A 21409-nucleotide genomic window follows, 5' to 3' on the forward strand; every position below is an offset into this window, starting at 1 on the left:
CATCCGGGCTAATCTTTCATATTAAACAATAGATTGATTTAAATTTTGTAAGACACTTTTTGTTTGGAAAGGCAATATGCAGGTGGGCGTGAATGATCCAACAAGGTCATGAATAATGTCCTCATTCACACCTGAAGACAAAGACCTGCTAATGCTGCATACTAATGAGCAATTCATAGGTGTCACTGAGCCACAAGATAGAATGCAAAGACAACACATACACACACACACATATATATATATAGTAGGGCTGTCAAATGATTAAAAATTTTAATCAAATTAATCAGAATTTTCAGTGGATTAATCAGGATTAATCACTATTTGCAATTATACCTGAATCCTAACCATTTTTTTTGTCTGAAATGCATACCAAAAGATAAATAACAGGACACAGATACATAATTTTCATATTATGTCTGTTTATTAACACAGCCAAATAATGGTGGAAATCAAGGTTAAATCAAGCTGAAACATACTACACACCATAATATTTGTCTTTGTAATGTCCCATCCCTTCCTCTTTGGCATTCCTCTTAACCAGGATGTACAATTTACAGTATTCAATTGAACAGAAAGCAATAAATGTAGTCAAATCAGTGGCCTACCACATTTTTGCACAACTTGAGTCATCTGTTGCGTTTTTATGTGGAAAAAAACATTTTCAATAAAACTTTTTAAATCAAACCAAAGAACAATCTTTTACCTTTTCCTCCATTCTTTAATCCAGTTGCTCAAAAATCCAGTTGCTAACTACTATAACATGTTGCACTGAAACTGGTCTTTTTGTTTGAACATCACCTTTCAAATCTACTGAGCTTCATCATCTTTCAGCCAGTTGCTGAGGCAAACTAACTTGTTCACATTTTCTGAAAGTAAAGCTGACCTTTTCTTGTTCACAATGTGACCAGCAACTGAGAAAAGTCGTTCACAGGGAACAGTGGTTGCAGGAGTGGCTAGATATTTGTGAGCTAGTGAGGCCAGCTTCTCATGGGCTCCTGAATGAGATGCCCACCACCTCAAGGGGCAGTCCTCCAATTTAATGGTGGGCTCTGCTCTGTACCTCTGTATGGCAGGTTGGACCTCTTCGTCTTCCGATTCTGAATCTGAGCCCATTTGCAGAAGGCTGATTTTCTTCCTGGGTGGCCCATCATCATGTGTCTGTGAAGACTTTCTGGGTGATTCTTGTTGCAGCATCCCTTCAAGTGTGGTCCACACCTCTTCCCTGTCTGTCTTGGGCAGGCATTTCAAGTCTTTGAAACGAGGATCCAAAACTGTAGCAATCTGGAGCCATGCATTGTTGAGCTGTTCTTGACGGGATGCTAGGTCCTCCTTGAACTTGGTCTTGAATCTCACCACATATGCAGGGTCCTCATCACAGGCTTCCATCTTGAGACGCAAGTGGCAGAGAGAAGGTAGTACCACAGAACAGGAGACATAGGCCTCTCCACCCAGGAGCTCAGTTACATACCTACGCACACAAACACACACATGCACACAGAGACAATGTATTATTAGAACAGTGGTCAACATATTATTATTATAATCATTATTATTTTTTACATACATGCAGGGTGCGATTTGCCAGGGGGGGATGCGTGGGATTTCCCCCTTTCTGGTCAATGTATACCTGCCTCTGCTTAATTATTTGTATCCCCCCCCCCCTCAAACTAAAGTGATCAGTGCTACTACACTAACGGCGAGACGGATCACAAAACTTATCACGGATCCGTGGTTTGATTAAAGTAAATTTTATTTTAAAATGATTACTCACTCAATCTTGAGCGTCTGGCGCGAGTGATTTCAATGTTAAGTCAATGTAAAGACGCGTTTACGCACGTCTAGAGGTCCTGCGGCGCGAATGAGGCGTTTAGCGCGGCGCGGGGCTTATAGCCTCATTCGCGCGTCCAGTTCACGCGAATGATGCGAATTGCTAACACAGATAATGCATGTGTCTTTTCTATCATTTCACTGTAGCTCAGCATCACGATGTAAAGTTAACGTTATTGCATGATCACAGTTCTGTGGAAAGATTGTGGGGAAAGATAAGCTATTAGAGTAAAAATATTGCGTTAGGCTACTTCATGAGTTAATAAGAAAAAAGATTTTACAATTCCTGCAAATGCAGTGATAAAGTTCATGTTGCATGATTTATTTTTATGAATAAAAATGTTTCAAAACATCCCCGTTTTTTTTTTTTCACAAATCGCACCCTGCATACATACATGTTATTGATATTTGACTTGGTTTAATTCATTCCAGAAAATAATCAAAGCAATGTTATTTGATAAGTTACAGACTGATTTACCTGCATGGCTCTAGAAGTGTCTCCAGCCTCTGCAGTTTATCCCACTCTGCTGCGGTCGGCAAAACGAGTTTGTGCTCCTGATTGTCCAGGGTTGCGATGACAGCCTCTTTATTTCTGCTCACGCGCTTGACCATTTCCAGCGTCGAATTCCAACGTGTTGGAACATCCTGGATCAATGGCTCTTGCTTCTTTCCCAGGCTGACTTGTTGTGATTGAAGCTCCGCAGCATTTGCTGGGCTGTGCTTAAAATGACCGACAACTTTGCGAGCCTTGGCCAAAGCATTTACAAAGCCGCTGTCAGCAAGACTCACTGTGACGCTTCTCTGCACCATGTGAGCGACACAGTTCAAGTGTTCATAGCGCGTAAGTCGAATTGCGGCAACCATGTTGCGTGCACTGTCAGTCCCAATGGTTGTCGTCTTTCCCTCGATGTCCCACTTACGTGCAACAGACAGGAACTGTTCTTTACAAGCCTCCGCAAAATGACAGTTTTTAATATAGTCAGCGCAAAAGACTTCAGTTCCCACATGTCACTGATGAAATGTGCAGTTACTCCGAGGTAATTGTTGTTACTCACTGATGTCCAATGGTCGCCTGTCAGGGCTATATGATTTACTTGAGCCAAGACCTCTTTCCTTTTTTCTTTTTCGTTTTCATAGAGCTCGTGGATTTTCGTCATAACTGTGGCTCTTGACGGTGGCTTATAGGATGAGTCTTGAGACGCCACTCGCAAAACATCAAGGAAACCTGAGTCTTCTACAATGCTAATGGGTCTACAATCCTTTGCAATCCATTTTGCTATTGTGTTGGTCAAATTATCTGAAGTTGATTTTGTTAATGGCCTGCGAAAATTCAGCGCGGTCTGGCGCAAACCACTCGCTGAACCTGACGGCCCAGCAAACGCATGTTTGGCGTTGACATGGTACCTCAAGCTTGAACAGCTCCGGTGAAATTGAAACTCCTTGTTACAAATCTTGCAAATAACCTTGTACTTGTTAACTGTACCATCATCATTCTTTTTATATTTGAATCCGTCAATAGGCCCACTTTGCTCACCTTGCTCCATCTCGCCTCTAGCTCCCAACCACTTTCCTGACTTGAATAATTTGTCACACTGCGCATGCGTGAAATGCGTTAAAAAAATTGACGTAATTAACAACAAACAACTAATTAACGTCGTTAACGCGCTATTTTTGACAGCCCTAATATATACATACATACACACACACACACACATATATATATATATATATACACACACATACATACATACATACATACATACATATATATATATATATATATATATTAGGGCTGCACGATATTGGAAAAAAATTACATTGCAATATTTTTTTCCCCAACGATATATATTGCGATATTGAGAGCCATAACTCTAGGCTAAAGACAATAATTACCATTTTATGATATTAATAATTTCACTAATAAGCAAGCTTCATTACAAGTGACAAAAAGGTCACTTAATATTTTATTCCAAAATTAGAACATTTCTGTAAACACAAAAGCAGAACACATTTTTAAATAAAACAGCAGCTTTACACCAACCCCCTGATTGATTTACAACAATATAACTTAAAATAAATATATTTTTTATAAAACAACTTAAGCATTTTGGTTCACAATCTTTTAAGTCAACTTTTCTTAGCCAAAGTGCCAAAGTAAAACAGTGTTGGTGTTGGTCATCATAATCATATGAAATAAGCAAAATGATATAAAACTTTAATATATTTTGTATTAAATCTTCTAAACAGATTAGAGAACATCTGTAAACAGAAAAGCCGAACACATTTAAACAGCAGCTTTACCGCCTCTGTCAGCGTCGCCGCTCCCATCAAGAGCTGAGGGAGCACCAAAAAAATAGCCTAATGAAAAATCAATAATTCTAATGGCGATATTATTATAGATACGGACATCCCAAGTCTCCCGGAAGTTCCGGGAGTCTCCCGCATATTGATAGCGGCTCACTGATGCCCGCGAATTAGTTAAAATCTCCGGAATCTAGAGCGAGCGCGCCCGCGAGACAGAGACTGTGCTCCAAACCGCGCAGCGCGTGCACGAGGGAGAGAGAGCAAGAGACCGCGCGCGCGCGCCTCTTGAAGCGCGTAATATCTCCCGCTGGTGCTACTACCCTTCACATCGCATGTTCCGGCGATGTGACTATCGCTCACTCGCACATCGCGATGTCGATGTTAAAATCGAATATCGTTCAGCCCTAATATATATATATATATATATAACTACAGAATTGGTTCAGAGTTGGAAACATCTTGAAAAAAGTGTATTTTTCCACAAACTGTGTATGCTTGCAAATTGTATAATATCCAAGGTAAACATTTCTAGTAATTGTGCAGTTAATTCTCATTCGTATTTTCAGAAAGTTTTGGATGTAGGCTATCCTCTCCCCAAATTTGTCACTAATAAAACACAAAAATAATTTAAAGAGAAGGCTTATATTGATATTTTAAGATTTTGTTTGCACCTCGTAAATTAGGTTTTGATGTGGCAGTAAAAACTTTATAATCTATCCAAAACGAAATGTTGTCTTTCATATTTAGTCTGTAACATATTGTCTTTTATAATATATATTAGCCTAGGGCATAAATGTTAATTTGCAGTTTAATATGTTGCTTATACAAAGACAAATTTTATTTCAACGTATTCAGTCGATTTTTACTCATCTCAGTAGGCAATATAGATAGTTTGCTAAAAGCGATATTCATTCACACACAGACACGCGCGAGCTGTAGTAGCTAAACAACATGCCTATGTGCCGTTCATTCATTCATTCAAACACAGAAACGCGATTCAAATTTAAACAGTCTTTTGCGGTTTACAGACACCAGTTCATATCGCGATTAGAACAAAGCACTTACTGATGATCTGCAGCTGGATCCGTTGTTCGGCTACTCCAGCACGTTTGAGGTAAAATTTCCAGGATTATCACAATATTATTATTCCTCACAGCGAGTGTGTTATCCAGCTGTTGTGGGAGTTGACTGGTTTGCATGTGTTGCTTTAGATCTGCATCTGAATAGCGGCGCGCTCTCGATGGGCGTGTCACATTAGCAGAGTAATGAGATGCCAGAACGATAATGAGAACGGCTGATCTCTCACTCTTTATATATAGATTACATAAACAGAGAATATTTGTTTTAGTTTTGAATTAGATAATTTAAAACTACACACTTAAATGATTATAGAGATATATAGCTCATGTCTGAGTGAATAGTATTCGCTGAGTTTTGTTTGAGTTTAGAGAACTGCTTCAGAAAAAAAGTTCACGGAGACGGAGAGGCATAAAGCACTCCCTGTTTACTTTCTTTATTTTACAAAAGCACAATGTTTTATTTCGATTGTAAGTGGACACATAAAAAAGTAGACATTTAACAGCTTATTTTTTCATATTTCTTAAGGCTGTATGACCAAAACTGACAGAGTATTTTAGGTCTATTTTGCTGCTATGTAAAAAAAAACGAGCAAAACGCGCCCGCGCGTTTGCCGACCTCAGAGGGTTAATGAGTGGCTTTATAACTGCCAGCTTAAATATTCTTGGATCATGACCTAAAGATAAAGACGAGTTAATAATATTGAGAAGAGGCTCTTCCACTACAGGTAACACTTCTTTCAGTAGTTTAGTGGGTATTGGATCTAATAAACATATTGTTGGTTTAGATGCAATAAGTTTATTAAGCTCTTCCTGTCCTATAGTTGTAAAGCGCTGTAGTTGTTTTTCTTGAGGGACGATAATTGAGGCTGAATCATAAGACACCATCAATGATTGTGTATTTTCAATTGTGTTTCTGATGCTTTCTATTTTCTCAGTGAAGAAATTCATGAAATCATTACTACTACACTGTAACAGAATATTTTGCTTAGGCGATGCCTGTTTATTTGTTAGTCTAGCCACGGTGTTAAATAAAAACCTTGGATTATTTTGGTTATTTTCTATTAGATTGCGGAGATGCTCAGCCCTGGCTGCTTTTAGAGCCTTTTTATAACGTGACATACTGTCTTTCCACGCGATTCTAAAGACCTCTAAATGAGTTTGTTTCCATTTGCGCTCTAAGTTACGAGTTTCTCTCTTGATAACATGCGTAGCACTGTTGTACCATGGAGCTTTAGTTTTCTCTCTAACCTTTTTTTAATCTAATTGGTGCAACAGTTTCTAAAGTACTAGAGAAACTTGTGCTCATACTGCTAGTCATTTCCTCTAGTTCATCTGTTTGTTTGGGTTCACTGAGGAGCTGTGATAGATCAGGTAAGCTATTCAAGAATCTATCTACAGTGGTTGGAAGGATTGTTCTGCCTGGTTGATAACGCGGCGCGACATGACACATTTCAGCAGTACGTAGTATGTTACCATGTAATGATCAGTGACATCATCACTTTGCGGTATAATATCTATATCGGTTGGGTCTAGGGATGCAAACAATTAATCGATTATCGATTAATTGTCGATAATACATTAATCGATCAAACTTATCGATCATCGATTAAGCAGGTTCATGCGCGTGCGTGCTGCTCAACCGCGAAACACAAGCGAGCGCGCCGGAGTTATGTTTGGGACTATTTTACACCTTCATCATGACTATAAGTTTGCGTGTGCATTCGCAGCCTTTTGTTTTGTGCAAATGTAAGTTGTAATAGTTTATTATGTGTACGTTTATTATGTGTATTATGTGTATCTATATCTGATTTATCTCATAGCCTATATTGGATGCATTTGGTTAATAAGAATTGTTGAAGCATGATCTTTAGCGCGCGCAGCTCAAACGGCACTGCACGACTAATAATGACTATTGGGACTGTCATATTACATAACATTATAAAGAGAACAATAGTGTAATAAAACATTGTGAAGTATTTGGGTTTAGTTGCCGTGTCGCGTTGTTCCAGGAAGAGCGCGTCCACAACATGAGTCATTCTGAATGGCACGTAACTCAAATTCACTTGTGCATTCACGTCATTTTGTGCAGATATCATTTGTAATATTATGTTTATTTTGTATATATCTGACTAATCTCATATAGATTGCGCTTCTTTGAGATAAATAACGCGCTAGCAAAGTGCTCAACGGTTATTCATTCAGCGCGCGCCGCTCAAGCAGCATTAATGCACGACTAATAATAACGATGATTAATTTGGGACTGTCATATTACATAACATCAGAACACTATTTTATTAAATCGTTGTGAATTCATTGGGTTTAGTTGCCGTTTTCAGTGCGTTTCAGTGCACGTCTCTGCAAGCACGCATCTGAGGCACACGTTGTATTATTAGTCGTTATATTTGATTATTAAATAATTAATTTAATTTAATTATCATTCACATCGAAACATTTTACAATCCTACTAGCCCTTCATTTGGATAAAAAAACATTCTCGTTCATTTGGTGAGTAACATAGCGTTTTGAGCAAACCCTGTCATGCTGTTGGCCATATGCACTGCAGCAGACGCATAATTGATCATTAATTTAAATTACGATCGATCATGGAAATTTGTGAAAATTGACATCCCTTCAGTTCTATATTTGAAGTTTCCAGGTCTAGTAATCTTACTGTTACCTTTCTCAGACCAAGCATTGTATAAGTGCTGCTAATGTTTCAAGTTTTTCAAGTTTACCAGATAGATTATTATGTAGACTTAATATAGTTTAGGCTAAGCCTACCCATATAGATTTTTATTTAACATTTATTTTATGTTGCTTAATGTTTGCAACAGGTGTGCCAGTGCACAATTATTTTTTATGTATTTTAATTTTCTGTGCATAATTTATTTTGTTAAACTACATAAATGCCATTCTGTACCGTATCCCAACTGTTACAATAAAACATCATTTGAGCAATATAACATGCATTTTTGTTCAGTATATAAGCAATATTTTGGTTTTTATGTTAAAGACACTGTTGATACCGTGAGAAATGTACATTCTCAGGAAAATAGCCGCTTATCAGTTAATCGTTAATCGATCGATAAGGCAATCAATTAATGATTAATGAATTAATCGATAATTTGCATCCCTAGTTGGGTCGGTTCCATATGATATAATTAAATCTAGAGTATGATTAAGACTGAGTGGGACCACTGACATTTTGCTTGACCCCAAAGGAGTTTAGTAGATCTGTAAACGCAGCCCCTAATGCATCATTTGTGTTATCTTAAAGCATATTCAAGTCTATATATAAAGTATATTAAAGTCTCCAACAATTATTGCTTTAAAACTGACCAATAGATCTGAGAGAAAATCTGCAAACTCTTTTAGGAATTCCGCATAGGGCCCTGGAGGTCTATATACAGTAGCCAAGGCTAGAGATAATAGGGATTTCGTTCATCTAAGAGCGTCACATTTAGCACAAGTACTTCAAACAAATTAAACCTGGGACCTGTTTTCTGAGTAACATTAAGAATATCTCTATAGATTGTTGCAACACCGCCGCCACGACCAATCAGACGGGGCTCATGCTTATAACAGTATCATGTGGAGTGGACTCATTAAGACGGAATAATCATTCGATTTAAGCTAGGTTTTAGTAAGGTGAAGTTCATTTACAATAACCGCCTTAGGTGTAAGCGATCTACTGTTTAGAAGACCTAGCTTTAGAAATTGTTTTTGTTCACTAATATTGAGATTGTAATATTGAGATTGTCGTGTTGGAAACTGTGATTTCTCACAGATCATATGTCAAGCCTGCATCTAGAGTTTCATGACCAAACTAGTGATTTATAACACAAATCATCTTCATGACATTAAAATAGATCATAATCGAGCTCAGCAGTTGTTGACCAGATTTGATGGGATTAAAATGACTATTATACTCAGTGATCTTGACTTTGAGCTTCACTTTTCATTTCATATGTGTCTCTCATTTTAAATCTCACATGATTTAATGTTTCTTATAGACCTGATGGACGTCGTGAACAAGGAAGGAAAAAGAAGCCAATAAATCGGTCTCCTGCCCTCAGTGTAAAAAACGCTTCACATGTAAATCAAGGCTGAAGATTCACATGAGAGTTCACACTGGGAAGAAGCGGCTCAGGATTTCTCTCAGAAAACACATCTTCTCATTCTGAAGAAAGACCATTTAACTGTGATCAGTGCGGTAAACAGATTCATTGGGCATCAGTCCTGAAGAAACACAAACATGACGATTCACACAAAGAAGAAGATTCATTCGCAATATTACAGCAGAAAAGACACGGTGGTGTGTGTTTCAGTGCTGGAAGTCCATTACTACAGAAGATGAACTGAAAGACCACCTGAAAATTCACACTGGAAAAGACCTTTGAAGTTCAGGGAGCTAAAGAAGAGGCCATAACACCTCTGAGAGAGAAATGAATCTGATATTCGTTGTTTTTCATCAGAACATCTAGTTTATCTTCCACTTCTACTCTTCCATGCAAATACAACATAAAAATGTATGTAGCTTTGAAACTGGACTCTTTTCTTCTCTTCTTCTCTTGAGAGGATTTGGCTCTTATAAGTCAGTAAAGAGAGAGATCTGTCTAATTCACTTTTACTTAATTTTTGGCTTTGCTTCAAGTAATGATCGATTAAACTCATTACTCATTTTATCAACCGTTTTTATTTTATGCTCATTCTGCTTGAATCAGGATACATTTTAGTTCTAAAATACATGAAATATTGTTTGCTTTTTGAGTTTTGCATGTTTTAATTTTGTCAATAGAGCTTTTAAATGCCTAATGTAGTGAACAGCAGACATGATGGCAGCAGAGGTCCATACTTCACAACAGGAGTCTCTTTGTCATACTGTGATTAAGAAGACAAAAGGATGTGATAGGACCCTCAAAGACAACTAAAAGACTATAGTAATCAGGACTGCCAGAGGTGACGACATCAAAAACCCGTTGATCACTAATCTAATCACCGATTTTCACCTCAACTCCTTTGGTGTGAATGACCATGGACTGCCCAGGGCCCCCAAACTGGCTAGAACACAGTTGGAACAAAGAACCCTAAGAAAAAGACACATCTTTTTACACATTGGTTTAGGACCACAAAAAGGGACAGGAAACTGTAAGGAACATGTCCTACATATCTCCGTATTCATCCAGGGAACTGTGCGCTCACAGTGGAAACGGCACCTGGAATAACAGCCAATGTAATCTCACCCACTAACACAGTAATGGACATCTGGGTGATAACCAACCAATTTACATCAAGTTTGGACTCTACAAGTTCAGAACGCTGCCGCAGGGACTTTGAGAAAGGTTTGGAAAGGAAATAAAGCATTTCCAAGGTTCTAAAGACAATGTTTAATTTAACTGTGTATTTTGGGACAAATCCACAAGCTCCACAGGGTGGAAAGGTGGGACGTGATGGGGGGACACTTGGAACGCAACGACCCAATCACACCACTACAGTAGTAGAGGTTCTGACCTACAGAGGGAAGGAACAACAGCACAACCAAGGTTATACTCTTGCAAGTAAACCTTCACCCGCATGGACCTTCAAGCAGCTCAACCGCTTCTGTTGAAGACTTCAGCATTCAACACCTGAGCTGCACGACTGGGCATTAGGTTGTTGCTACATTTACTTACGCATTTGGCAGACGCTTTTATCCATACATTGGATTCCAGGGCGCACAATTACATTTACATACATTGGAAATCAAACCCATGACCTTAGCATTACAAGCGCCAACGCTCTACTGTTTGAGCTACAGGATAGCTTGTTGCTATGTTAGATGTTTTTTTGTTTTTTTTGAGACTGTATCTAGGGTCGGCATATACAGATAGATACATTAGACACATTATCTGTATTCATAGTAAATGCTTATTTACTATTTCATACCAGCATCTAGAAAGACCACAATTGACTTCTAATTGCTTCATCCAATCTGTTGCTCATCTACTTAACATTCATTGTGAACATCCATTTGTGTAGTTGTTTGTAGTATCTGTTTAATTATTGATAAAATTTTCTTAGTAGTTTAGTCATTTTTCGTTAGTAGTTAAGTCACTTTCCTTAGTAGTATTTAGTAAGTGTGATATTTTACTCTTGTATATCTCTTTGTTAATAAATTCACCTTTATTGCAAACTGTGTCATTCTTGTGTTGATCATCAGAGGCTCTACAAGCTCACCAGAATCTCACTAAATCCTTCAGATTGATCAGATGATGAAATTCCTATTATTTAAAATGTATATAATGCGTGTAATTCTTTTTTTGTGTGTGATTATATTGATGTTTATAGATGTTTTGTCGTTGTGAACAGTTTTTCTTTGAGTAGCTGCCCAACGTCTCCTTTGTGCAGACATTACAAACGCTATGCTATGAGGTGTTAGTGCACCTGTCGCTCATATTAGTTTTATTGCAGAACTTACACAAGATCAGGGAAAGATACCATGGTTGTATCTTTAATAAACAATCATAATGACAAAAAAACACAATTAACCTAAATATCATGGGTTTGCGCACATAATATGAGATTTTATACACAGGAAAAAAGAATTGACAAGGTTGAATATCTTAATATATATTTTCTTGAAAAATGCATTATATTAAATTAAACAAATGCATTTTTTGTTATTTATAAGCCTGGGGGATGAAACAAGTCTCAAATTCAACAAGAAAAAGGAAAACATAAAGGAGATTTAAGCCAAGGGTAACTTTTTCTGGATATAAAATAAATTAACAACAAGATTTGGGGATTTCGTAATATAAATAAATAATATCGTTAAGGATAAAACGGTGGGTCACATTAGTAAAAGTTAAAAATATTCACAAAATAAGTTGTTGCGCTTGGGATAACGTGTCGTAGGTCACATGATAACGTCAACATGGCAGATGTCCGGTTCGCATTCATACTTAACGAGATCAGGCTATAAAGTACCTACTCTTTTAGCGCTCGTTAAGTAAGTACTTCTTGAAATGAAGTACCTACTCGTTGAGTATGAGATTTCGAATGCAGCCTCAGTCTCCCTTCCCATTACTTCACATCCCCAGTAGGCCGCACTGTGTCCCCTTCCACAATTACAGCATTTAGGTCTTACCCCCTCTCCACATTCCCCATAGTCACCACATTTAACACACCTTTTAAGTCATTTATACTATTTAGCTACATGACCAAACTTCTGACACTTGTAACATCTTATTGGCTTATTAGTGAACTCTCTTACCCCGTATCTCATATTAACAAAGTTCTGTAGGCAACTATTTTGTGCTGAACTGTACCAAAACTGACTCAGTTTCTTTTTTCTCAACCGTCTTGGTCCAACGCTTTTCATTCTGAACAGAATCACACTTTTCTTATAAAATTTTAACCAGCTCCTTCATCTCAATTGCTAAAGGAATCCCATAAATCACTCCTTTACTTCCTTGTTCACCCACTTTTGCCACCTTTACTACCACTGCTCTCCCAACAGCTTGCAACATTAAAGCTTGAGAATGTGACTATATGTTATTGTAATGTGTGTGCGGGTTTGTGAATGTATTGTAATGTACAATATAAAGCGACCTTGAGCTACGGAAAGGTGCTATATAAATAAAACTTCTTCTTCACTTTCACCACCTTTACTACCACTGCTCTCCCAACAGCTTGCAACATTAAAGCTCTTCCAATCTGCTCTTCAGAGTTACATCCAATTAATAAATAGCCATCATTTAGAATTCTAGCATATTTAACCTTGCCAACCTGATTCTTAATTATTTTTCATCAATTTTAATGAATCCAAACTCTTCACTCCTGGCTCTTCAAACCTCACAACAACATTCCATTTCTCCTCACTCTCTTTTGTGATATATGGGAATTGTATTATTATTCCTTACCTGAGGATGGCGCTCTCCGTCTAAAGACATGGTGGGTTGTAACCTGTAAAAGAGGGGAATAACAAAGTTCAGTAAAGATACCAGTCGCATGAAACCTGTCTCCGTGTATCATTCTAAACGTGAATCCAATAAACATCACATGGTGTCAGAAGAAAGCTATGGATCAGTTAAAGCCTCCTAACAGTTTGGATTTTGAGGGAAATCTGGCGGAAAATTGGCGAACGTGGATTCAAAAGTTTGATCTGTATCTCATTGCAACTGGCATTGCAGAAAAGAGTGACAAGGTAAAATCTGCGACATTTCTTCACGTGGCGGGAGATGATGCCATAAAGGTATTTAATACCATGGACTTTGATGATGATGTGGATGATTTTGAAGTGCTCAAAGACAAGTTTAGAGAATACTGTGAGCCAAGAAAAAATATCACATATCTGAGGCATATGTTTTTCACGAGAGCACAGGGACCGAACGAAACCATTGATGCATACGTGACTGACTTGAAAAATAAGGCAAAAGATTGTGAATTCGGAAGATTAAATGATGACTTGATTAAAGATCGCATTGTCTGTGGTGTTAACAATGACACCGTGAGAGCTAGGCTTCTCAGAGAAACAGATTTGAACCTAGCAAAGGCTGTGGATATCTGTCGTGCAAACGAAATAACACAAAGCCATCTGAAAGTGCTGCATGAAGAAGCAGAAGTGGCTGTGAACAAAATCACGAAGACAAAGTCGACCAGACAAGCGAATTTCAAGCACACAGGGAAAGAGAAGGATGAGTGCATGAGATGTGGGTATGTACATGAGCCAAGGAAGTGTCCAGCATATGGCAAAATTTGTAATGAGTGCTCAAGGAAGAATCATTTTAGCCGCATGTGCAAAACACCACAGCAAAAAGGCAAACCAAGAAGATTTGAGAAAAAAGTCCATGAGATAGAACAACAAGATGCTGAATTATTTATAGGTACCATTGAAATTGAACGAAGTGAGCAAACAGCTAGTAAATGGCTGACACCAATGAATACAGTCACTACAATGGAAAGTGAAACCAAGAAATGGACACAAGAATTCAGCATAAACAACTGTCTACTTACCTTTAAGCTTGATACAGGAGCAGAGTGCAACGTGTTGTCATTTAAAGATTTTGAGAAAACTTCTAACAAGACAACAACTTTAAAAAAGTCAAACTGCACGTTAGTTACGTATTCTGGCCACACGATGGAGACAAAGGGTAAAGTAAAGCTTAAATGTGGTTACAAAGACACTGAGTTTGAGCTAGAATTTCAAGTTGTAGATGAAGATTCACCAGCAATTCTGGGAAGAGAAGCATGTTCAAAACTTGGACTGATTAAAAGAGTGTACAAAGTAGAGAACGAAGACAAAACTGACATTCTGAGAGAATATCAAGACGTGTTTACTGGTTTAGGATGTGTACCAGGACTGCATCACATACAGCTAAATCCAGATGTTGCTCCAGTCATTCACGCACCACGAAAAGTACCCATTGCGTTAAAGGACCGGGTCAAAATGGAACTGAAAAGAATGGAAGATCTTGGAGTCATTGTGAAACAAACCGAGCCCACTGATTGGGTTAATAGTATGGTTACTGTAGTGAAGCCGGAGAAACTCAGGATTTGCATCGATCCACAAGATCTTAACAAAGCCATCAAGAGAGAACATTATCCATTGCGTACGATTGAGGAAATAGTAGCTGAGATGCCGAATGCTAAAGTTTTCTCAGTGCTTGATGCGAATCATGGATTCTGGCAAGTGCCTTTGGATGATGAGAGCTCCAAACTATGTACTTTTAACACTCCTTTTGGAAGATACCGGTTTTTGAGACTTCCATTTGGCATAGTGTCAGCTCCAGAAGTGTTTCAAAAGTGCATTGCACAAAGACTGGAAGGCTTAGATGGAGTTGTGAACATAGTGGATGATATTTTGGTGTGGGGTGAAGACATGGAACAACACGACAAGAGACTAAGACAGCTGTTGGACAGAATCAGAGACATCAACCTAAAGTTGAATAAAAATAAGTGCAAGATCAGAATGACTGAAGTCAGCTATGTTGGACACATTCTAACTGCAGAAGGTTTGAAGCCAGTCAAAGAGAAAGTCAGAGCGATACAGAACATGCCAGAACCAGAGGACAAAGCTGCACTAATGAGATTCTTAGGTCTGCTTCAGTATCTGTCCAAGTTTGTTCCAAACATGTCAGACATCAACGCGCCATTGAGGAAACTGCTAGAGGGAGATGTAGCATGGCATTGGGAGACAGAACAACACAAGAGCTTTGAAAGACTGAAGTCACTTGTGAGCAACGCCCCAGTGTTAAAGTACTTTGATGTCAACAAAGAGATAATGCTGTCAGTGGACGCAAGCGCGGAAGGTCTGGGAGCAGTGTTACTGCAAGAAGGACATCCGGTGGCATTCGGCTCAAGGTCTCTTACGGAGTGTCAGAAAAGATACGCCCAAATAGAAAAAGAGCTCCTAGCGATTGTCTATGGCTGCGAGAAGTTCCATCAGTATGTCTATGGAAAAACAGTACAAATGGAGACGGATCATAAGCCCTTGGAGACAGTTTTCAAAAAATCTCTCCAAAAAGCTCCTCCGAGACTGCAGAGAATGCTGATGAGATTGCAGCTATATGATCTCCGTGTCAGCTACAAGCCTGGAAAGGAATTGTACATTGCAGACACTCTGAGTCGAGCCTATCTAAAAGAACAAACGGAACAATTACTGGAAGATGAGTTACAAGTTCACACTTTGTCTGTTTGTCTGCCAATCTCAAAGGAAAAGCAGAATACATTCAGAACAGCAACAGCAGAAGATGAAGAGTTGCAAAAAGTCGTGGAAGCAGTTCAGTCAGGATGGCCTGCCGACATAAGACAAGTTCCAGCAGACATAAGGAAGTACTGGACTTACAGAGAAGAACTTACCTGTTTCCGATGGGTTACTCTTCAAGAACTGGAGAATAGTAGTTCCACAAAGCTTGAGAGCAGACATGCTTAAAAGAGTTCATGAATCACATCTTGGAATTGTCAAATGCAAAGAGAGGGCAAGAGATGTGATGTTTTGGCCCAGCATGGCAAAGCAAATTGAGGATGTTGTGTTGAAGTGTGCTATCTGTAATACTTTCAGACGGAGTAACACCAAAGAGCCACTCATCTGCCATGACATTCCAGACAGAGCATGGGCGAAAGTAGGAGTAGACTTGTTCCACTTCGACCAAGGTGAATACTTGATGTGTGTGGATTACTTTTCAAAGTTTCCAGAGATTGCTAAACTCACACAGACAACAAGCAAACATGTGGTGACAGCTCTTAAATCCATCTTTGCGAGACATGGGATCCCGGATGAAGTGGTGTCAGATAATGGTCCACAATTCTCGAGTGCAGAATTCAGAGCATTTTCAGAAAGCTGGGAGTTTGGACATACCACCTCGAGTCCTGGATTTCCACAGGCTAATGGGCAAAGTGAAAGAGCAATCCAGACAGTCAAGAACCTGTTAAAGAAAGCACAAGAGAGCCAGAGAGATCCTTACACTGCACTATTGGAGTACAGAAATGCTCCTATGGATGGTGTGAAACTTTCTCCTGCACAGATGCTTATGGGTCGGAGACTGAAAACAAAGTTGCCCACATCAACAAAGCTGTTGAGACCACAACTGTACAGAAATGTACATAAAGACATCAAGGACAGACAGCTCAAACAGAAAAGATACTTTGACTGTGGAGCAAAACAGTTACCACCTATAGCAGATGGAGAGAACGTGAGAGTGAAAGTCAAAAACAACTGGCAACCAGCAATTGTGGTAAAGAGTCATGAAAAACCGAGATCATATGTGATTCAAAGGCCTGACGGAAACATCTTCATAAGAAATCGACGACACCTGCTGAAAACCAGAGAAATGACATTTCCACAACCAAGCTCTATAGAGTTGGATGAATGTTCTTCAGCAAACAAAGAGCTTGCAGAGAGTAGTACTCCAGTGCAATCACCTGCACTGTCACCAGTAAAAAGCCCTGTAACACCAATTAGGGACAAGGAAGAACATGTCAAAAGGTCGAGATGGGGAAGACTGATTAGACCACCAAAGCTCTATTCTCCATGAAAGCATTAAAGAGAAGTTAAAGAAGAAAGAGATGTTTATAGTTAGTGGGTTATGACATCAAGACTGATTTAAGTTATAGCGTGTAATTGAGAAAATAATTATAATAGTAAATGTGTTGTTTAAACTTTTCTTTAAGGGGATTTATTTCTTAAGAGGGGAGATGTGATATATGGGAATTGTATTATTATTCCTTACCTGAGGATGGCGCTCTCCGTCTAAAGACATGGTGGGTTGTAACCTGTAAAAGAGGGGAATAACAAAGTTCAGTAAAGATACCAGTCGCATGAAACCTGTCTCCGTGTATCATTCTAAACGTGAATCCAATAAACATCACATCTTTCATTCCTCTAATCCGCTTTGCTTTATTTATCATCCTCATCTGCCAGTTCCCATCTTCTTTATCCAAATTACCCATACTGCAACAGCTATCTTCCTGATTGTTTGCCATGACAGAGAATATATGCAAGTGTATTGTCCCAGCTGTGTCTCATTTCCCTGATCTGCTCTGTGTATTTAAGCCCCGTGTATTTCAGTCTGTGTCTTGTCAGTTGTCACTATATGCTAGGTTGTTCTTTTTCTTGTCTGTCGTCGCTATATGCTAGGTTGTTCTTTTTCTTGTCTGTCGTCGCTATATGCTAGGTTATTTTTCTTGTCTGTTGTCGCTATATGCTAGTTTGTTCTTTTTCTTGTCTGTCGTCGCTATATGCTAGTTTGTTCTTTTTCTTGTCTGTTGTCGCTATATGCTAGTTTGTTCTTTTTCTTGTCTGTCGTCGCTATATGCTAGGTTCTTCTTTTTCTAGTCTGTCGTCGCTATATGCTAGGTTGTTCGCCTAGCATTTGGGGGACCCGGGGGACACAGATAAGTGGGAAAAAGGCGGCCAACAGAGTGGCCCCGCACATGTACATAAGCACACAGTAGGGGATATAGAGCGGCGCAGGAACTTCCAGGTTATAGAACCTAACAAATGTAGAAGGGGAGGCCCTGCCTGCCGCCATACAAATGTCATGAATAGAAATCCCGCTGGACCAAGCCCACGACGAGGCCAAGCCTCTGGTGGAATGAGCCCAGAGGGCACTGCTAGTAGGTCCGAACTCGAGACACGCGGGGTTAACAGATAAAGCGTGTAAGTCACCCACGCGTTTAACTGATGACAGGGCTATCAGAAAAAACGGTTGCATGGCCGCAACATATACTTTGAGCGTGGAGGGGCCCAAGATGATCATCCTGAGTGATGATATTACTGCGCCGAGTCGAAGTGCTGCAAGTGCTATTCCGCCATGTGCAAAACGCCCCGTTTTATTTTGTGTCACCATATTTGGTCGTGTAACTGCTCGTGTAACTGTATTTAAATAGGGAAAACGTGGAGGTGTTTGGTCGCTTCTAACTTCATCTCTGTTTGGGCCCTAATGAATGAACTGGGCTAAGCTATAGCTATCAAAGTGTCGCGGCGCCCCAAAGCGATTGAGTGCACGCACTAAGACGAGAGAGGGATGTATCAACTCGTTTCAGTTACGGGAATAACATAGTTTAATATGAAAAAACGGTGGAGTGTTCCTTTAAAATTTTGTTTTTGTAATGAAGAAAGTGGACTGAACAGCCGCTTGCACCCCCCCTGCTGGTGAGGTAGACTAACAGCGGATGACAATTATGAATTGGCAATCTATTGATATTCCTGCAGTTACTGGATGTAAAATGTTGAATTTTCAGTCGAATTTGAACCAGTGAATTTTTGTTTTGTTTTGTTCTAAAGTCCTGTGAAATTTGTTTTCAGTGAAGGCAAGATTCACACTAACAAATCTATCTTGAGAAGTACAGATCTATCAGTAACCCTGCGCTGTGTGTCTTCTTTTAAGGGCAGGAAACCTCTGCAACTTTCCATCTCATCTCTTTAATTCAGCGAAGATCAGACCACACTTTATAAGTAATCAGTGCAGAAATCAAGGTAATTCCAAAAGGTGTGTTTGCCATATTATTGATTTTCTTCTGAAATATGTTTTTAAACATTTAAGCTATATATTTTACAGATCTGGTCACACAGAGATTTGCAGACAGGTGAAATAATCTGCACATCTCTGTGTGTGACAAGATATTTGATATGTACCTAGCATAACTGTTCTGTTCAAAAAGTCAAGTCAAGTCCAGTCACCTTTATTTATATAGCGCTTTTTACAATACAGATTGTATCAAAGCAGCTTCACAGTGATAACATGAAAATAATACAAAAAACAATTTCATCATCGTCCACCTTTAAGGCAGATCTATAATATTGTTGAATATTAAATGTCCCCAACTAAGCAAGCCAGAAGGTAAGGTTTGGTTCCTTGCAACAGTGGCAAGGAACCAAAACTCCATCAGTTGACAGAAGGGAGAAAAAAACCTTGGGAGAACCCAGGCTCAGTCGGGGGCCAGTTCTCCTCTGGCCAACGAGCGAACAGTGTATGATTATGATTCAGGAGCATTACAGGTCAGAAGTTCAGAATGAATCAGAGTATTTGTCCAGTTCCTGTTTGTTGAAGTCGGAGTGGAGAGGAGGAGAGACTGGTTGACACTTCAGGTCAGCGGCGTCGTCGTGTCCTGGCGCTGGTCCTTCATCAGATCTGGATACGGCCTGGTTCCGGTGGACAGCGGTAAACCTCGGGATAGACAGAGAGACTAATATTAGCGTAGACGCCATCCTTCTTATGATGTACCAAGTACATCAGGATTTACGGGAAGTGTTCCCGGTCCCGGCTGTTCTAAACTATGCAGCCTAACATTGAATTATAGAAGTCTATAATGTGTTATGTGTATGCTAGGCCGAAGAGATGTGTTTTTAGTCTAGATTTGAACTGACAGAGTGTGTCTGCTTCCCGGACAATGGTAGGAAGACTTTTCCAAAGTTTTGGTGCTAAATAGGAAAAGGATCTACCGCCAGCAGTCGATTTTGATATTCTAGGTATTATTAACTGGCCGGAATTTTGAGATCGCAGTAGACGTGAAGGACTATAATGCGTTAAGAGCCCGCTCAAGTACTGCGGAGCTAAACCATTTAGTGCTTTGTAAGTGATCAGCAATATTTTAAAATTTATACGATGTTTAATAGGCAGCCAATGCAGTGTTGACAGAACGGGGCTAATATGGTCATACTTCCTGGTTCTAGTAAGAACTCGAGCTGCTGCGTTTTGAACCAGCTGTAGTTTGTTTATTAAGCATGCAGGGCAACCACCCAGTAGAGCATTACAATAATCTAGCCTTGAGGTCATAAACGCATGAACTAATTGTTCTGCATTATTCATTGAGAGCATATGACGTAATTTAGATATATTTTTAAGATGGAAGAAAGCGGTTTTACAGATACTAGACACATGACTTTCAAATGAAAGATTGGTATCAAAGAGCACACCCAGGTTCCTAACCGACGACGAAGACTTAACAGAGCAGCCATCAAGTGTTAGACAGTACTCTAGGTTATTACGTGTGGAAGTTTTTTGTCCAATAATTAGAATCTCAGTTTTTTCTGAATTTAGTAGTAGGAAATTACTAGTCATCCAATTTTTTATATCAGCTATGCATTCCGTTAATTTTGTGAATTGGTAGGTTTCGTTAGGTTTTGAAGAAATATACAGCTGAGTATCGTCAGCATAACAGTGAAAACTAATTCCATGTTTCCTAATGATATCTCCTAATGGTAGCATATACAGAGTGAACAGCAGCGGTCCTAGTACTGAGCCTTGTGGTACGCCATACTGAACTTGTGATTGATAAGACATCTCTTCATTTACTGCTACAAACTGATAACGGTCAGATAAGTATGATTTAAACCATGCTAGTGCAATTCCACTAATGCCAACATAATGTTCGAGTCTATTTAAAAGGATGTTGTGGTCAATGGTGTCAAATGCAGCACTAAGATCAAGTAATACTAATAGAGAGATACAACCACGAACGGATGATAAGAGCAAATCATTTGTGACTCTAACGAGAGCTGTCTCGGTACTATGGTACGGTCTAAATCCGGACTGAAAATCCTCGCAGATATCATTTCTTTCAAGAAAGGAACACAGTTGTGAGGATACTGCTTTTTCTAATATCTTTGACAGAAATGGCAGATTAGAGATCGGCCTGTAATTGACTAGTTTTGTAGGATCAAGTTGCTGTTTTTTAACAAGCGGTTTAATCATAGCTAGCTTAAAGGTTTTTGGTAC

The 21409-nt window shown here is 39.2% G+C and overlaps 3 protein-coding genes across 8 annotated transcripts in view; 1 reads left to right on the forward strand and 2 right to left on the reverse strand.

The window, feature by feature from the left end:
• Nucleotides 1–21409, reverse strand: part of LOC306999562 (uncharacterized protein) — an 825164-nt gene that overhangs the window by 342006 nt on the left and 461749 nt on the right. The gene's annotated exons all lie outside the window — the stretch shown is intronic.
• The window catches only part of LOC306999681 (uncharacterized protein), a 110703-nt gene that overhangs the window by 12377 nt on the left and 76917 nt on the right, over nucleotides 1–21409 (forward strand). Inside the window, exon 3 of one of the 6 annotated variants that reach the window (XM_079614565.1) lies at nucleotides 9224–10868. The exons of the other annotated variants lie outside the window; for them this stretch is intronic. Within the exon in view, the coding sequence (XP_079470691.1) occupies nucleotides 9224–9320 (97 nt within the window). The 3' untranslated portion in view covers nucleotides 9321–10868. Of the gene's footprint in view, nucleotides 1–9223; nucleotides 10869–21409 lie in introns of those variants that run through there. 6 annotated transcript variants of the gene reach the window in all.
• Nucleotides 451–2763, reverse strand: LOC307004905 (E3 SUMO-protein ligase ZBED1-like). The gene is made up of 2 exons (XM_079624484.1): nucleotides 2306–2763; nucleotides 451–1468 (listed from the first exon to the last, which is right to left on the reverse strand). Exons 1-2 carry the CDS (start codon nucleotides 2689–2691, stop codon nucleotides 808–810), a joined length of 1047 nt encoding a protein of 348 aa, XP_079480610.1. The 5' UTR covers nucleotides 2692–2763; the 3' UTR covers nucleotides 451–807.

This window comes from Phoxinus phoxinus, assembly GCF_949152265.1.
Source record: "Phoxinus phoxinus genome assembly, chromosome: 1".
Lineage (NCBI taxonomy): Eukaryota > Metazoa > Chordata > Actinopteri > Cypriniformes > Leuciscidae > Phoxinus > Phoxinus phoxinus.

What these genes read in the sequence shown, in the direction of transcription:
- LOC307004905 (XM_079624484.1), bottom strand. Translation starts at nt 2,691, where the DNA reads ATGGTTGCCGCAATTCGACTTACGCGCTATGAACACTTGAACTGTGTC. An exon ending in ACACTTCTAGAGCCATGCAG is followed by an intron (nt 1,469 to 2,305) that starts GTAAATCAGTCT and finishes TTGTGTGCGTAG; the next exon opens with GTATGTAACTGAGCTCCTGG.